The sequence below is a fragment of the Schistocerca americana genome, chromosome 2, assembly GCF_021461395.2.
Source record: "Schistocerca americana isolate TAMUIC-IGC-003095 chromosome 2, iqSchAmer2.1, whole genome shotgun sequence".
Classification (NCBI taxonomy): Eukaryota; Metazoa; Arthropoda; class Insecta; order Orthoptera; family Acrididae; genus Schistocerca; species Schistocerca americana.
Genome location: NC_060120.1, coordinates 526,039,549 through 526,056,288, shown reverse-complemented (window position 1 = coordinate 526,056,288; position 16,740 = coordinate 526,039,549). Strand labels below are relative to the sequence as shown.

The 16,740-nt window shown below is 40.4% G+C and overlaps 1 protein-coding gene across 1 annotated transcript in view; it reads right to left on the bottom strand.

The window, feature by feature from the left end:
- Nucleotides 1-1,499: 1,499 nt before the first annotated feature.
- Nucleotides 1,500-16,740, bottom strand: part of LOC124594148 — a 114,611-nt gene continuing 99,370 nt past the window's right edge. The window contains exons 4-5 of the mRNA XM_047132504.1: nucleotides 6,677-6,976; nucleotides 1,500-1,906 (exon numbers count right to left, since the gene is read on the bottom strand). Of these exons, the coding sequence (XP_046988460.1) occupies nucleotides 1,779-1,906; nucleotides 6,677-6,976 (428 nt within the window). The 3' untranslated portion in view covers nucleotides 1,500-1,778. The remainder of the gene's footprint in view (nucleotides 1,907-6,676; nucleotides 6,977-16,740) is intronic.

Genomic DNA, 16,740 nt, shown 5'->3' with positions numbered 1-16,740 from the left:
GAGAATCTCGTCTAAGGGTCTGATAATAGTCACGTGACCACTGATACCAGCACCGTTACACAACTGAAGCTGCACGTTCAACTTGTGTGCCAATTCTCCGAAAGTACCATCCCGTCACTCCGAATGCCACAGTTGGACCCCTTTCAAATTCACTCAGCTGGCTGTAGGAAATACGGCTCCGTGGCTCGGTTGCCTGCTTGCTTCACACGTTTGAACGACACTGAGCTTTCTTGCTGTAAGCATTTAGTATTAAAGGGTAGACACATACGGCGCTGCGCAGGTAGATTTACCACTACGTTATCTGTCGGTGGACTATTATCAGTGCAACTACTATACTATAGATGGTATATGCCGTTATCGGATCTTTCCAGGCGCACAATTTATATTTTTTTTTCTACTCCTTTTTGGCTCCGGAACTGAATGTTAATGAGGTTCTATAAATGTATGGAATTAAACTGAGTCTATCTTACCAGATTATAGCACACCACAATGTAATAAAGCTTCAATGCTATTAATCAGTTTCTTTGACAAAATAATTTCGGGAATCACACATTCATTTCTTAGTATCAAATATATGTACTACATTAATTTTAATTTGGAATGTTTTGTACCTCCAGTTGAGAGTCACTCAAAATCGTAGCCACATAATGACGGATACTTTATTTTCAGTTGGATGTTTTTATTATTAGTTTGATAGCTTAAGATAAAATATTTCTGTAGTAAGATTTTCGTTCTCAATTAGCTTGTAATTAACTGAAACCTCAAACCTACACACCTAGTGATGCCACCTTAGCTACCGTTAATTCTGAATATCATCATACGGTACGTACCTAGTAACCAGGCAAAAAAGAAGTTGTTGAAAACCACGCTGGAGGCTAACAGTGCTGGTCTTTAAGACTGATTGAAGAAATACAAACGTAAATAGTGACTGTAGTCACACAAAAACGTTGCCCAAGCAATAACGCCACAAAGCGCTAGAAAAGACTGCTTTTGACAAGAATGGCTATACTCCTGGATTCGACATGCGTTATTTAACGCCATTTAGATATAAATCTCATCCATTGGTAAACGTTATTCGACATCTAACTATGTTTCATCTTTACTTAATTATTTAAACGGTTTTTGGTAAAGCAATATAGGTATCTGCCGCAACCGAAGCGTCAACGCATTTCACCAGCGTGTTTTGCAGACCGCATCCTGCAGAGTATGTGTTATTCAGAGGTGTGCTCAGTCTTTTTACCATTAGTTAGGGTTTAGACAGGAAAATTAATACAAGCTCTACTCATTACTAACACGTTTATTTTTAATTTTGCAGTACGTTGTCAATGAAACCGTTTATCATTGTGATATAAAATCAGCGTTTTTGAATGTATAGCTTGACTGGGCCGAATTTGGTTGACTTTATTAATGCTCATTCAGTACTTTCCAGTATCAGATGCTAGAGGCAGATAAATTTGTTGTGGAATCAAAAATGTAACAGCACTTAACATGAAACTTCCTTTGGGTTGTAGCCAATTTATTACAGAATAAGAAATTGATAAAAAAGGGCACAAAAATTTATGTAAATAGCAAGTAACATAAAATAAAATCTGATTTGATTAATTGTATTTGGTGGTCGAATCAATAAAGCAGAAACGTTGCTGAGGTTATTCAGGTAGTTTTGTTGCGAGTACATGAGGTAAATTCTTCTGCTCTCGTATTTTCTTCGTACCTCTAAGCACACTAATCATTTTTCTGCTTTACGAAGATTCCTTGTCGTCAGGACAGCCACTCGGACGTTACTCGCTGGAGGACGAGTCTTCAATTTCAGCGTCTTCCTCTACATCAAGACGCCGAAAAGATTTTGGCTGCAGTGGACAGGGTGACATTGGTCCTTTACACATCTCCCTTGGTACAAACTTGTAAACTGTAACAAATAAAAGGAAGGGCACGTTAATAACGCTAGTAACTGTGAAAAACTTTTCTAACGGTCTGATTACTTACTGTCGACTACATTAATGTCTCCTATTGCATTTCCTTAACGCCACGCACAGCTGTTGTTGCAATATGACCAGATCATGTTCTGGATGCGAATTATAGAGAAAGTTAGCAATTCATTAGCAAGAAGTGGCTCCCCACATGCCCAAGAGCTTGTCACAAATATAGAATTCCTTTGACCACATCCCCATTAATACAACTGTGTCTAGCTTGTTCCTGAGCTTTTAGTCGTCCAAATTTGCTTGCACGGTAAATACATTCTCAAGTTTATTCCATAGCGAAAATGTTTGAAGAGCGTTGGATATTAGCACGTGTGCCTTGTTGTGTATCTCGTGTTTTGAAGGCTAGTGCAAAGTCGGTTCATTATTTACACTTGTGTTATGTATACAGGTCGGAAGTGCACCGGGATCTTTATATCTTTATATGATTGGTCGGCCCCCTTACTTTCATGGACGAAGCGTAGGCCGATGACTGTTCATATGTGTCTGTGTGTCCAATCTTCACTTTAATTTTCTCTTAAAAATGTCTATGGTGATATTTAAAGGGATGAGCCGCGCAGGTTTTGCCGAGCGGTCTCGGGCGCTGCAGTCATGAACTGTGCGGCTGGTCCCGGCAGAGGTTCGAGACCTCCCTCGGGCATGGGTGTGTGTGTTTGTCCTTAGGATTATTTAGGTTAAGTAGTGTGTAAGCTTAGGGACTGATGACCTCAACAGTCACGTCCCATAAGATTTCACACACATTTGAACACATAAAGGGATGAAGGGTCAGAGCCTTTTCAGTACTGCCGTAATGTCGTAACACGATTCAGGGACTACAGTTGAGCTCGTCGGTGCTACGTTGTATGCCAAAGGGAAAGGGAGGGGATTGTGGCTTAGCTGTGTAGATTCCGAGGTAGATAGGTCCTCTATAAAATAAACTCGGCCTGAATATGTACTGCATGTCGATAAAGCGAAGCACTCGTCAGTGAGTACCAGCAGTAGAATTCGTCCCATTTCATTGGTATAGCTGGCCGCTGCGGCCGAGCGGTTCTAGGTGCTTCAGTCTGGAACTGCGCGAGCGCAACGGTCGCGGGTTTGAATCCTGCCTCGTACATGGGTGTGTGTGATGTCCTTAGGTTAGTTAGGTTAAAGTAATTCTAAGATATAGGAACAACGTGGTCTTCGATTTCTTAATTTACGATTTCACCAAGAGAACAGATGTATCATAAGGCTGTACAACCAGCAATACAAACAACGAAGCTTGTCTTAGAGATCGTAACAGAACACGTCTTACAATTCGAAATGTGTTTATAGCTATAAAAATATATAAGGTCTTTTGTTAAAGTTACACATTTTTGTACACATAAAACTTTTAAGATTTTACTGTACACATACATCAGCGAAATGACTAAGAAAAACGTATATTCTACAGTCGAGACAACAGGAGAGTAACCTATTACCAGTGCGAAATACAAAATATTAGCATTAACTGTAAAACACGAAGTGAATATAGTCAGAACTTTGGAGTACTCGGGGAAAAAATATATGCGCAGAAAGTTTGATACATTACGAAACTTTTTTTATAAATCTTTGTTCTCATGTATATCTGCTTTAGGAAAGATGGTTCCGTTGTATCTCGACATTGTACACATGCATGTCATTCGCAGAGATTACTAACTGATTTAATAACTACTTTTAAACAATTAGTCTTTTTCTGATGTGGTAAAAAGTAGAATTTTTGTATGAAAATTCCTCAAAAATACGGAGAAGTGTTACTGAAAACAACAAGTCTTTCGCGGCGACATGACTAGACAAAATCGTATCAGTTTTCAAGTCGCGTCAGTTCCAACAAAATTCTTCACAGCTGTAGTGAATATCAGTCTGTGACAAAAACTGAGAGATTCTGTCAGCGCTATGATTCACACACTTCTCTAGCCACTTGTTCACAATTTACTGAGAGAGATCGGGAGGAATAAATGCTATTTTCTTGTTCGTGATATATATGTCACCAGACTACCAGTTTAATAAGTCATCGTTGCACAATACTGATGGAAGAATGGAAAACCTGGTAGAAGCCGATCCCGTGGAACAGTATTTTTCTGGACAAATAGGAGAATAAGCGAGACAGTATTGACCCTTCGGGTCATCTCAGAAGGGCGCTTGTTACAAGCGCTATATCCGGTTTCGAATTACGGTCCGGCACAAATTCTCATGTGCCATATATTTATTCCTAACGTAGCTAATGTCAGAATGATTGCGCAATTTAGAATAAATTTCGTAAATTTAGTAGAGGTCCAAAATCTCCACCAGTGTCTGTTCCTTCAGACATCGTAACCAAAAGATATTAAAAGCCTCGACTGGCAAAATGCCTATCTTAACACTGACGATGAATACGTTTGTGTCTTTGGAACACTGTAGCGGAAATATAAATAATTTTGCGAGAGACAGGGTCGTACACAGTATGACGTAAGGAAGTTTTGGTCGGTCCTAGAAGCGCCCTCGGATTGACGAAATGGTAAAGGCAAGCGCTCGGGACAAGCTCATAATATGGTTTAGTGTCACAATCCGGTAAAAATTTTCATCTATCAGTAGCAGGTCATATCTCCATACCTTACTCAGCTGTTGTCAGAGAGATTCTTGTATTCCGAATTGATTTTATAAATATAGTACTGCTGCAGGATCGTCACCAATGTCTGTTTTTAGGAATTCTTAAAAACGCCTTTATCTGGACAGCAAAATAACTGATAATGGCCAAAGTAGAGAGGATATAAAATGTAGACTGGCAATAGCAAGAACAGCGTATCTGAAGAAGAAAAATTTGTTAACACCTAATACAAATTTAAGTGTTAGGAAGTGTTTTCTGAAGATATTTCTCTGGAATGTAGCCTCATACGGGACCGAAAAGTGGGCGATGAGCTGTTCAAAGAAAAACAGAATGCAAGCTTCGGAAATATGATGCTACAGACGAATGCTGAGGACTACACGGGTAGATAATGTAACTGATGAGGAGGTACTGAAATCGGCCGATAAGACACATTCTGAGACGTCAAGAGATCACTAACTTTGTACTGGAGGGAAGTGTGAGAGGGAACCAAGAGACGAGAACAGCCCGTAGGTTTCGACTGATATTAAATTATTATGAATACTGCAAAATTGTTGAATTGGTCACTGAACGAAATTACAGTAGTTAAGAAACCAATGACTTTATTGGAATCGTTACGAGAGATATCCTTCATCATGGTCATCTAGGTATTCACATGCATAGAGAGAAGCTATAACAGCTGTCATGGCAGACATGATAAGGCTGTATCAATCTTTATGCATATCTTTATCCTCTGAATAGCTAGATGATCATGACTCTCTGATGATTGGCATATCCCAAAACGAATCAAATGAAGTCATTGGCTTTTTAATTAGTGGCATTTCATTCAGCCACCAATTCAGCAGTTTTACATCACTCATATCAATTTTCAGTATAGCTCCACTCTTCCTGCGTTACGTTATGTCACAATCACAGTTCATGTTAAATTGGTGTGTCAGTAGTTATTCGGAAACGAAGATGCTTGCACAGGATAGGGTAGCCTGTAGAGTCTCATCCAACCAGCCTCCGGACGGAAGATAACAACAAAATTAGCCGTACAGAAAAATGGCGGCGGGACGCTCTTCCTGTTGCCACCCCCTCCGACAGTCCCCACCCCTCAAACCTCGTGAGGGAATTTGTGTAACCAGTCTGTCTATACCTGGTGGTATCCAGGAGAAAAGTGTGCCAGTGTGTCAACATTTTCTAAATGTTTGTCAGTAGTGTCAATGAGGTGGATAGTGTGTACCATGCAGGTATTCACCTACTCGGATGTGAGAAACCGCCTAAAAACTACAACCAGGCTGACTCGCACACCGGCCCTCGTCGGTAACCACTGCACGTATTCGATTCGGGGCCAGTGCCTCCCAGAATCTTGGAAATGGCGTGCTAATTAACGCATTTATCGTAACGAGGAAATGTAAATGTCGTGTGACTAGAGCTTCTCGTCGGGTAGACCGTTCGGCGGGTGCAAGTCTTTCGATTTGACGCCACTTCTGCGACTTTCGCATCGATGTGGATGAAATGATGATTAGGGCAATACAACACCCAGTCTCTGAGCTGAGAAAATCTCCGACCCAACCGGGAATCGAACCCGGGCCCTTAGGATGGACACTCTGTCGCGCTAGCTAGTCAGCTACTGGGGGCAGATATCAGAACGGTAAGAAAAAAATTAAACGATTAAAATACCCCTGTTCCAAGAGTATTGATCCTAAGCCTCACAGTGTCTTTCCTGACGGATATAAAACAAATCCTATGTAAACATACTTTTATACAAAGTTACGGTATGTCAGTACCATGAAAGACATCTACTGCGCTCATAAAGTATTGTAAAATAAGTAGATTAAGTAGATGCAGCGAGTTCCAGAGACAGTTCTGACGAATAATCCGAATGAGTTCTAAGCTCAACCATAAGATTGGAAGTCGTGGACTGAGCGAAGAAAGTTTCCTGCCGTTTCACTGCAAAGTACGAGGAACAGTGCTTCCTTCAATGATTTCGCAGGCATAAATATGTAGAGTCCCATTGCTGGTTACTCGTATTTCCACTCTGACATTGGAATCCAGCGCTAAGTAAATGCACAGTCCGTCGATATCTCATCAATAACACACGTAAAACAACATCATTTAAATTCCAAGAACTTACCGAACCCTGTGTCACAGGCGCACTTGCGCACCTCACACTCATCATCGAACAAGTGGTAATCATGGTTGATGTCTTCGACGCACACTGGTGCGTAGATAAGTGGACAAACTTTAGGGCACGGTAGCTCCGTGGACGACATTTCCTGCGACTCTGACGAGGCGGAACCGTCGTCTTCTGAGCGGCGCCGGACCGCTCTGGGACTGTGCCGCCTCTCTGCCGATGACGGCTGCTCCCGGTCCTCCGTGGGCTGGTAACGCGACTCCCGAGGGCCGTAGCGCGCATGCGCCACGGCGACCAGGGCTGCAGAGACCAGAAAACATACACACTGTAGCGAATATCGTCTACGGGATGGCAGTTGTGATGTAAATTAATTATCGAAGCAACGCCGATCCTGACAGACAATTTGATCCTTAAAAAATTTATATTCAGTGAATTGCACGTTTATATAGAGATTTTCATAACAACAGCACAACATCACTCGTTACTTGTTTATTCCACTGTTCCTGAAGAACAATTCCGAAATTGTATTTTATAATTCCTGTAGGAAATCCATACTTGCACCAGCTGCGACATAGTCGCGAATACGAACAGTGATCCAAAACTGTCAAATGTTTTTTTTATTCCAGTCTTTCATCACAATATCAATTCTTTTGACGATGACCGGTTTCAGTACATGATGTCCATCCTCAGATCTTTTCCACACCATATCTATGGCCTTATCACCTTAGGATATGATCCAGAAAATATCTGAGGATGGTCCTTACTGACTGAAACCGGTCATCGTCAAAAGAAATCATATTGTGATCAGAGACTGGAATAAAAAACATATGAATCCATATTTGGAATGCTGAAACTACTTTAATACCTTAACCCAAATTCTGCTGACGTGAACTTACTTTGAGCTCCTTGAACGTGAGGCCGGAAAAGTTTAGTGATGTTTTTTGGCATTCGCTGCCGCATCTATTGTTTACCATGCACCCACAATATTAACTCCTAATGGCCACATGGGGCGGGACTCAAGGTAACCAATGATGAGCCCAGCATGAGGCGAAGGAGCATAGTTGAACTGATTAGCCGACGCCCCAGAGCAGAGTAATGTCGTTGATAGAAAAAGCAAACACTGCATTGTATCCACAACAACATTTCCCGGAGCTGACATTTCCAGAAAGAAAACCAAGGAATTTCTGAGAGTGAGAAACAAGTGACAGACGAAATATTAGCAGTTGAGGAAGGTGATTGAATGGAACGCGTGTTGCCGTGTACGCTCGACTGTGGGGGCAATGTACATGAGGAGTACGATGATGACGATGCGTGATAAACAAGTGAAAAAAATATTGAAACAGATTTCGAGTCATGTAGTTCATTATCTTTGTCGCACAGGGAACCCGTCCGACACTTCCCTTCTCAAGTGAAACATAACATAGGACCAACGTTGTCCAAGGAGCGTGTGGAGCGGTTACTAAACAAAATTGTGTGTATGGATGGAGAAAAGAGAACCACTTGCATGCATATCAAGAGCTCAGATGGAAACCCAGTTCTAAGCAAAGAAGGGAAAGCAGAAAGGTGGAAGGAGTATATAGAGGGTCTACATAGGGGCGATGTTCTTGAGGACAATATTATGGAAATGGAAGAGGAGGTAGACGAAGATGAAATGGGAGATATGTGTGAAGAGTTTGACAGAGCACTGAAAGACCTAAATCGAAACAAGGCCCCAGGAGTAGACAACATTCCATTAGAACTACTGACAGCCTTGGGAGAGCCAGTCCTTACAAAACTCTGCCACCTGGTGAGTAAAATGTATGACACAGTCAAAATACCCTCAGACTTCAAAATGAATATAATAATTCCAATCCCAAAGAAATCAGTGTTGACAGATGTGAAAATTACCGAACTATCAGTTTAATAAGTCACAGCTGCAAAATACTAACGCGAATTCTTCACAGACGAATGGAAAAACTGGTAGAAGCCGACCTTGGGGAAGATCAGTTTGGATTCCGTAGAAATGTTGGAACACGTGACGCAATACTGACCCTACGACCTATCTTAGAAGAAACATTAAGGAAAGGCAAACCTACGTTGATAGCATTTGTAGACTTAGAGAAAGCTTTTGACAATGTTGACTGGAATACCCTCTTTCAAGTTCTGAAGGTGGCAGGTGTAAATTACGCGGAGCGAAAGGCTATTTACAATTTGTACAGAAAGCAGATGGCAGTTGTAAGAGTCGAGGGACATGAAAAGGAAATGAGATAAAGTAGCAAAGGAGTTTTGCCATTTGGGGAGCAAAATAACTGATGATTGTCGAAGTAGAGAGGATATAAAATGTAGACTGGCAATGGCAAGGAAAGCGTTTATGAATAAGAGAAATTTGTTAACATCGAGTATTGATTTAAGTGTCAGGAAGTCGTTTCTGAAAGTATTCGTAAGGAGTGTAGCCATGTATGGAAGTGAAACATGGACGATAAATGGTTTAGACAAGAATAGAAGCTTTCGAAATGTGGTGCTACAGAAGAATACTGAAGATTAGATGGGTAGATCACATAACTAATGAGGAGGTATTGAATAGAATTGGGGAGAAGAGGAGTTTGTGGCACAACTTGACTAGAAAAAGGGATCGGTTGGTAGGACATATTCTGTGGCATCAAGGGATCACCAATTTAGTACTGGAGGGTAGCGTGGAGGGTAAAAATCGTAGAGGGAGACCAAGAGATTAATACACTAAGCAGATTCGGAAGGATGTACGCTGCACTAGTTACTGGGAGAAGAAGAAGCTTGCACAGGATAGAGTGGCATGGAGAGCTGCATCAAACCAGTGTCAGGACTGAAGACCACAACAACAACAACATGGATGATCATCCGCAGCACAGTGAAAAAGCAATTATGAACATATTTAGAATGAGTCCACAGCAGTATGACTATATAGAGCATCAGAAGAGCTACGCATATTCAAGGGAGGACAAAGTGCACTAGTCACAGAAACTGGTGTCTGCGCTTTTTAAGTGTGCTCGCTACAGTTTACACTATGTACGTGATAGCGGACTACTACGTTACGCACATCAAACTGGCCGCAACACGGGTTACAGGTGATTTCAAGAGAAGCAGTCGATGGTTGCATAACCTCAAACAGTGCTACAGAATTGGAAGATGCAAGGAAACGAAATTTCAAACAAAGCTTCAAATTGTCGATGAACAGCAACCTGCGGAATAGGCAAGAAACGTTCTAGATTAGATAAACAAACTTATCTCACCCTTCAGTAAGGATTTTGTTTTCAACTCTGAGCAATCACCATATGAAGAAGAAATGCCTGTGAAAGGGACCCTTCAAAGTAGATATCGAAAGAGAGCTGTATTAAAAACAAATAACGTCAGTGCCCTTAACGCATTCGTATAAAAATATACTGATTGATAATCTGGATGGTAAATTGACTGGAAAGCTATTTATTGTGCTAAATGTAGCTGATATTCAAAGAAGTAGCATCGACGGCAGTTGAGAGATATATAAGACTGCGATTTATTGGTAGAGCTCCGCATTTGATTAGACGAGCGGTCTGAGGCGCTGCAGTCATGGACTGTGGGGCTGATCCCGGCGGAGGTTCGAGTCCTCCCTCGGGCATGGGCGTGTGTGTTTGCCCTTAGGATAATTTAAGTTCAGTAGTGAGTAAGCTTAGGGAATGATGACCATAGCAGTTAAATCTCATAAGATTTCACACACATTTGAACATTTTTTATTGGTAGAACGCTTAGAAAATACAACACACCTTTTGTATTTTGTAGTTGAAAAACGAACTAAAGACTTCAAAGGATACTAATTTATCACTTTGTGAGACAGATATAACATTTAAATTATTTAGAAGGCCCATAGAATTTGAAATAGCATTCTATGGTTTAAATTTCGCCCTGCTCTTAATTAAGGTGTCCAGTTTAGTATCTAGTTTGTAAGATGTTGCCGTCTATGATCATACAACTGGACGAATAGGAGCACCTTGTTTATGCTGCTTAGAAATTCCGTACATTATAATGGGCACTGGATCACATGACTTAACAGTTTTCCTTAAAAATCATAGAATGTGGTTTTGCATGAATTGATTACTCATTTAAGATTCTCTTTGAATAATTTAATACAGTCTTTAAGAAGGACGTGGAAGTATATGGTATTCAAGAAATCATTACCTTTATCCACATAACGACGTTTGTTCAATAGTACATTACTGTTGCCTTCATCAGATCTTGTGAAAATGACTTAACCTGTAATTGGTCTTACTCAAAAAAAGAAGAAAAAAAGTCTGTGAAATCTTATGGGACTTAACTGCTAAGGTCATCAGTCCCTATGCTTACACACTACTTAACCTAAATTATCCTAAGGACAAACACACACACCCATGCCCGAGGGAGGACTCGAACCTCCGCCGGGACCAGCCGCACAGACCATGACTGAAGCGGTGACTGCAGCGCCCTAGACCGAAGTGGTCTTATTCATGATGTATTTTTGCGGCAGATCAGGACATTGTCTATGATTAAAATGTGAGTACTCCTTTAAAAGCAAACTACAAACAAAAGTTTTACCAACGTGTAGTTAACCTATCGAACTTGGTTCTGTCGCCAAATCAACAAAAAGTGCAAGATCCCCTTTTCTCACTGGATTTGTTTCGATATAACAGGAAATCAAAGAAATAATAATGGTATGAATTACCATATTTCAAGGAACGTAAAGGGGTTTGCTGAATACATAGCATACATTTTAAAAAGAATGAGAACACACGTTACGTTCGTTGCAGTGACGAGTAGAGGGGGAACATCCCATTTGGCATTTGTAATCAATCCTCTTAATAGAGCACTTGGTGACATATTAGGATCAATTAGGACACACCGGTGACTCCCGAAGGTATGAAGTGCCGTTAACATGGGCCAATGCTGCAGTTAACTCTAGATGAAATTCAATCTGCAGTATTTTTTCTACAGAATTGCTTTTACGAGTATATCGTTTAGCAATGCTCTAGGTCAACATTTTAGACAATTGGTATGACAGCCGTGATAATGAACATACGAATCGCACCTGAATTACGTGTTTGCTTACGTTTGGTATAACAGGGCAGACATTAGTGGAACCTCTTCTCATGGTGGTGGAACAAAGGTTCACGACGCTATTATTTTGATACCATTAGATCAAGTCCCATACATGTTACGTAGCTGAAGTTCTCACGCGCGCTTCTCTCACATTACTCAGAAAAAATTTTATAGTTGCATTAGTGAGAAGCAAAGTCGATGTCGTAATTCTGCCACTATGGACAGTAAAAATTGCTTTCGAACGTCCGGAAATTTGCCACATTGTTTGCTGTAGCATGGCGCAAACGACACCTTGCTGTATTTATTATTTCTGGAATGATCTGTCTTATTTGCCTCAGCCTGTACAGGAAAGGACTAAGACAACTTTTCGCGATCTTAGATTCATCTTTAGAGGTGACAACTAAAGGTTTACAAAAATGGTTCAAATGGCTCTGAGCACTATGGGACTTAACATCTAAGGTCATATGTCCCCTAGAACTTAGAACTACTTAAACCTAACTAACCTAAGGACATCACACGCATCCATGCCCGAGGCAGGATTCGAACCTGCGACCTTTCACAGTTTCTGCTACTTGCATGTAAACCAGTAAATAAAATTTGGAGAAGTGCCGTAAAAGAATACAAGTATATAAATCCAGGGTGAGGCAGTCAAACGGAAAGGTGTAGGAACTAAATGGTTTCCCTGATGTGGATTATGGGACTGGGTCAAGTGCTCTGCGGGTGTGTGCTGTATTGGCATATTATTAAAATTCGGATATTTTCTAGGAGCTGAACACGCGTCTTCCACCGGGAGTTTAACTTACTCTCCACGAGGTGTAGCGGCATCTCCAAACGCTATCTGCCTTTGGGCGACAAACTCTGAAGCCACTGGAAGCACTACACAGAAAAGAGGTGCTCACGTAAATACGTACAAGCCGGACGCAAGATATCATTGATCGTGTGTGTCGCCTTTACGAAGGAGACCGTGAAAATCAGCTGTACGGTTCTGTGCAGAACCTTGACTCTTCCAGCAGTAGGATGGTGGATCAAACCGCAGTGTCATTGGATTTGGCCAGACGCGCATGCATCGTTAGGAGGAATGGCGATATTCCGTAGCCGTCCGTCTGCCAGCTTTAACGGCTCCAGGCTTATTTCTTTGGAGTTATCTCAGTCCAAAGTTTCCCAGGAAAACCATACAATAATCGGAAATGATTTGAACGAGTGAATTTTCCAAAAAACAAACAATGTTCTATTTCAGATACTACATAATTTCGTGTGCTGGTTTACCTCAGACTCTGATAACGTGTGCTAGACCAAGGATGCAATGTGAGTGATAGCAAAATCAGAAAAAAAGACAACTTTCAAGGTAAACTATTAATTTCCACTTGTCTATACGGTATGCATGAAAATAATTAAAATTAGTTTAAATCTCTGTTTTGTGTGAATATTTAAAATCTTCCCATTCGAATGCCCTACCCGGTATTCAATCCTTTATTTCAACCAAGCCAGAAAGAAGTGTAATAGCTAATTAGCATGCGACGTAGTAGCGTTACATATACAGTAAATAATAGAAGTAAGTAGCAGCTTTTGTTTCACACATTTTGGGTGCATTATGTATTTTCTCTATTGACTGGAAGTGACTAATATGACATGTCATAACCTTTGCTGGCTTCCTGGGCTCCAGTTTGCTGGGTAGGTACCTCCATTAAGATACTCTTCACTGCAGACAGCGTCACATGACACCTGAATTTTGCACATGAATTCGGTATAACTGAAGTATAATACACTTTCCACTACAACCTGAATCGACGATAGCAAGCTTCAAGCAAGCCATCGAGTATTCTCGCAATCACGTATGAAAAACTAAGCACGGCCAACGATTCGAAAATTTTGTCCAGAACGTACTGTCCTAGGAAAAAAGAACTGAACATTGCTCCAATGCTCTACTTCCGATCAACGTTTCAGTAGGTTTCCCTAGCTTTCAAGGCATACACCGGGTGTGGAAATACCCTGCGAAATGGTAATCCGTCTGCTCCACCATCAACTCTTCTGGACTGTGGAAGAAAATAACTTGGCTCTACAATGGGTCGGATGTTTCAAAGACCGCCCCCACATTTCAGGATACAGAATAAAATGTATAATATAAAGAATAATGAAAGGGAACCAAACTCTACAACAACAAGGCTTCAGAGACCGAGCCTGCTCGTCCAGTTAGTGAATGAAACACGTTTTCTTTATGTTTTCATGGATGCTATATATCCAGCAAAGCCTTCTACTTTGCACGATAAAGAACAGTTCGTACCATGACATCGAAACAACACTATTATCTTGCAGTAAGGAATCGTATATACGTAGCTTGTACTGTGTGGGGGGTCGGGTTTATTTGGTTGTCTATATTAAGTATTACCCTAGTAACAAGAAATCGATTCTGCGGAGCAATCTCAAATTGTGCTACATGACATTCGCCTGCCTACTGCCAGATACAAGATACTTGTTTAAGACACTTTAGCGATAATCTTAAAAGAACATCATAATTATTTTAACTAACAGCTATTTACGAGAATATCGTCATCTTCCTCAAACATCCTGAATATCTGCGCAGGCCTCCTTTGGACTATGACACTAGCCTCTGAATTGATTAGCAAATAAATTTCAGAAAGGTACATTCTGTTTTTAACTTCGGATGCGCTATTCTCCATACGGTTCTCCCCAGGAAACGAAAACTTTCGTTCGCACTTAATATAACACGTTTTTATGTGCTCATTACGTTTCATATTCAGTTAGTTAACAACTTTAACGATATTACTACGACTCTTCTTAATTCTTTATCATCATACAATGTTTTTCGCCTCCCGTCTCCTTCCACAAACTCGTATGAAAGCCAAGATGTCACCCTATATACAAAGTATAATTCTGTGTATGTCGACCGGAAGGTTTTGCAGTTACTGTGTTGCACAAGCAGCTGATTCCTCAGCAAACACTATGTATAGGTTGCTCTGCCTAATAGGTCGTCTCTTAAATTCTTCATTCAGACCCCATTCTTTAAAGTGTTACATGTCCTTCAAGGGTGGGTGTCTACGATAGGTAGCACTTTAATCTACCATAATCACACTTTTAATTGTACTCAAAAATTGTTGATATCGACGACATGACAGCGCCTTGTCCAGAATATGGGTGTTTGGGTCTATTTGGTAGAATATGTAAATGAAATTTCTTCGTAGTACACACGCAGCATGCTGGGTTATAACAATTACTTCGCTGACTGTGAAAATGGGCATTTTTACAACGATGATAGAATTATTTCTTTTAAAGTAATCATCACTTCAAAACTTATTTAATGAAAGAGGTAAAACAAGAAAAGGCTTTATCGTAATTGAATATTAATACTATACATTCTGACAGTACTTACCAACAACAAGCAACAGAACGACCTTCATTGTACTCGGCAAGCTGTACTGCTGCTCCCTGCGATATATATATAACCACTAACAGTTGTCTTAAGTACTGCTCGTAACATCGAAGGTTATCATACAGCTTGAATTCTTTTTAATTAGTATTCTGTGTGCTGTGGTAGCATGCAACTCAGCAGCCAAGAGAAAACAAACGCAGCGAACTGCAGTATTGCTGAGTTGATGTACCACACGTGTTAGCGGCAGTTATTGAAATAGGCTGGTGTTACATAACAACATAAAACTGCTAATGGTAATTCGGAAAGCGCAGAAGTCAGTTATATGTAGAGTTAGTATGAAATCCTCTGAAGAAAATGTATTTCTGCACTACTAAAAGTTACTCAAAACGTTTAGAAATCCATTTTTCACGAATAAGGTAGAATCCCGATGAACAAAATTTGTTTCTTCAAATAATGCCAAAATTTTATCACAGTACAGGCTGAAATGCTGATGATTTGTACAGGAGTTGCTGATAGTTTGTTTCGGTCATCGTGTAACTAAATGCCTTTTCATATTTCTGCCGTGTAGTCCAGGGATCTCCACATATAATTTACAGAGGTTCAATGTATTTTATTCAGTTGTATTCTGATATCTGAGCAATAGAGTATGTGGAGAAGCTCAGTTCGTGTTGCCATCGCAACGACCCATGCTTAAGGCAGCACGCTGTACTGGTGCCAAATCATCTTTTTTCGCTTTAATGTTGGTCGCTTCTGTTTTCAACTCCAGGATTTCCTGGAGAAAAGCAAATTTCTGATTTCTATTGTTGAGTAAGCTAATACATATTCAGGAGATGGTCATCTGCACCCGATGAGCGTAAATTTAATTTAATTTATTATTAACTTTACTGACGTTAATTACATGTACTGATTCGCCTCATCACAACGGAGATTTGCTGGTCGCATTTTCTTTATGAAACAAGGCGTGTAAACGAAACAAAAAAATTGTAATTGTTAAAAATTCACCACCTGGTGTGCCACACAAAGCTTTACTCTTATTCGAATACCATTCATAGTTGCTATTCACACCCCTCCCTCTCTCCGACCAACTCAACAAATGCTATTAATAATAGCAGCTTTTGGCGACAATATTTCTGTAAAAATGCAGGAAATGTATTCGCTTTTACGAATATGAACCACCACCGGCTGTATAGTGGGATGACGAAAGTGAAAATTTGTGTCGAACCAGGACCACTTCAAGCACAGTGTCGCCCAACAGCTTTGACTGTGTGCGAATCACCGAAACCCAAAATTTCATATGTCGTCGTTCATGTGCCAAAACATTCACTCGTACGCTACGTATATTCCTGTACAGGAAGGACACTTATTGAGAGGCGAGGCGAACACATATGAATAGCATGCTTGTCCTAAGGAAACTTGCACAGTACTTTTTATTAAAACAGGTACTGCTAATTAGTAATGTAAAAAGCTTTTGTTGATATATTAAATGTAGTTACCGTCTCTTACGCTCTTGCAATAGTAGAAATAAAAGACACTTCGAAGGTTTGCTCATTAGAAATGGTACATCAGTTCATATGAATACGATTGGAAAAAAAAACTGGTGGTAACCTACTCTAAT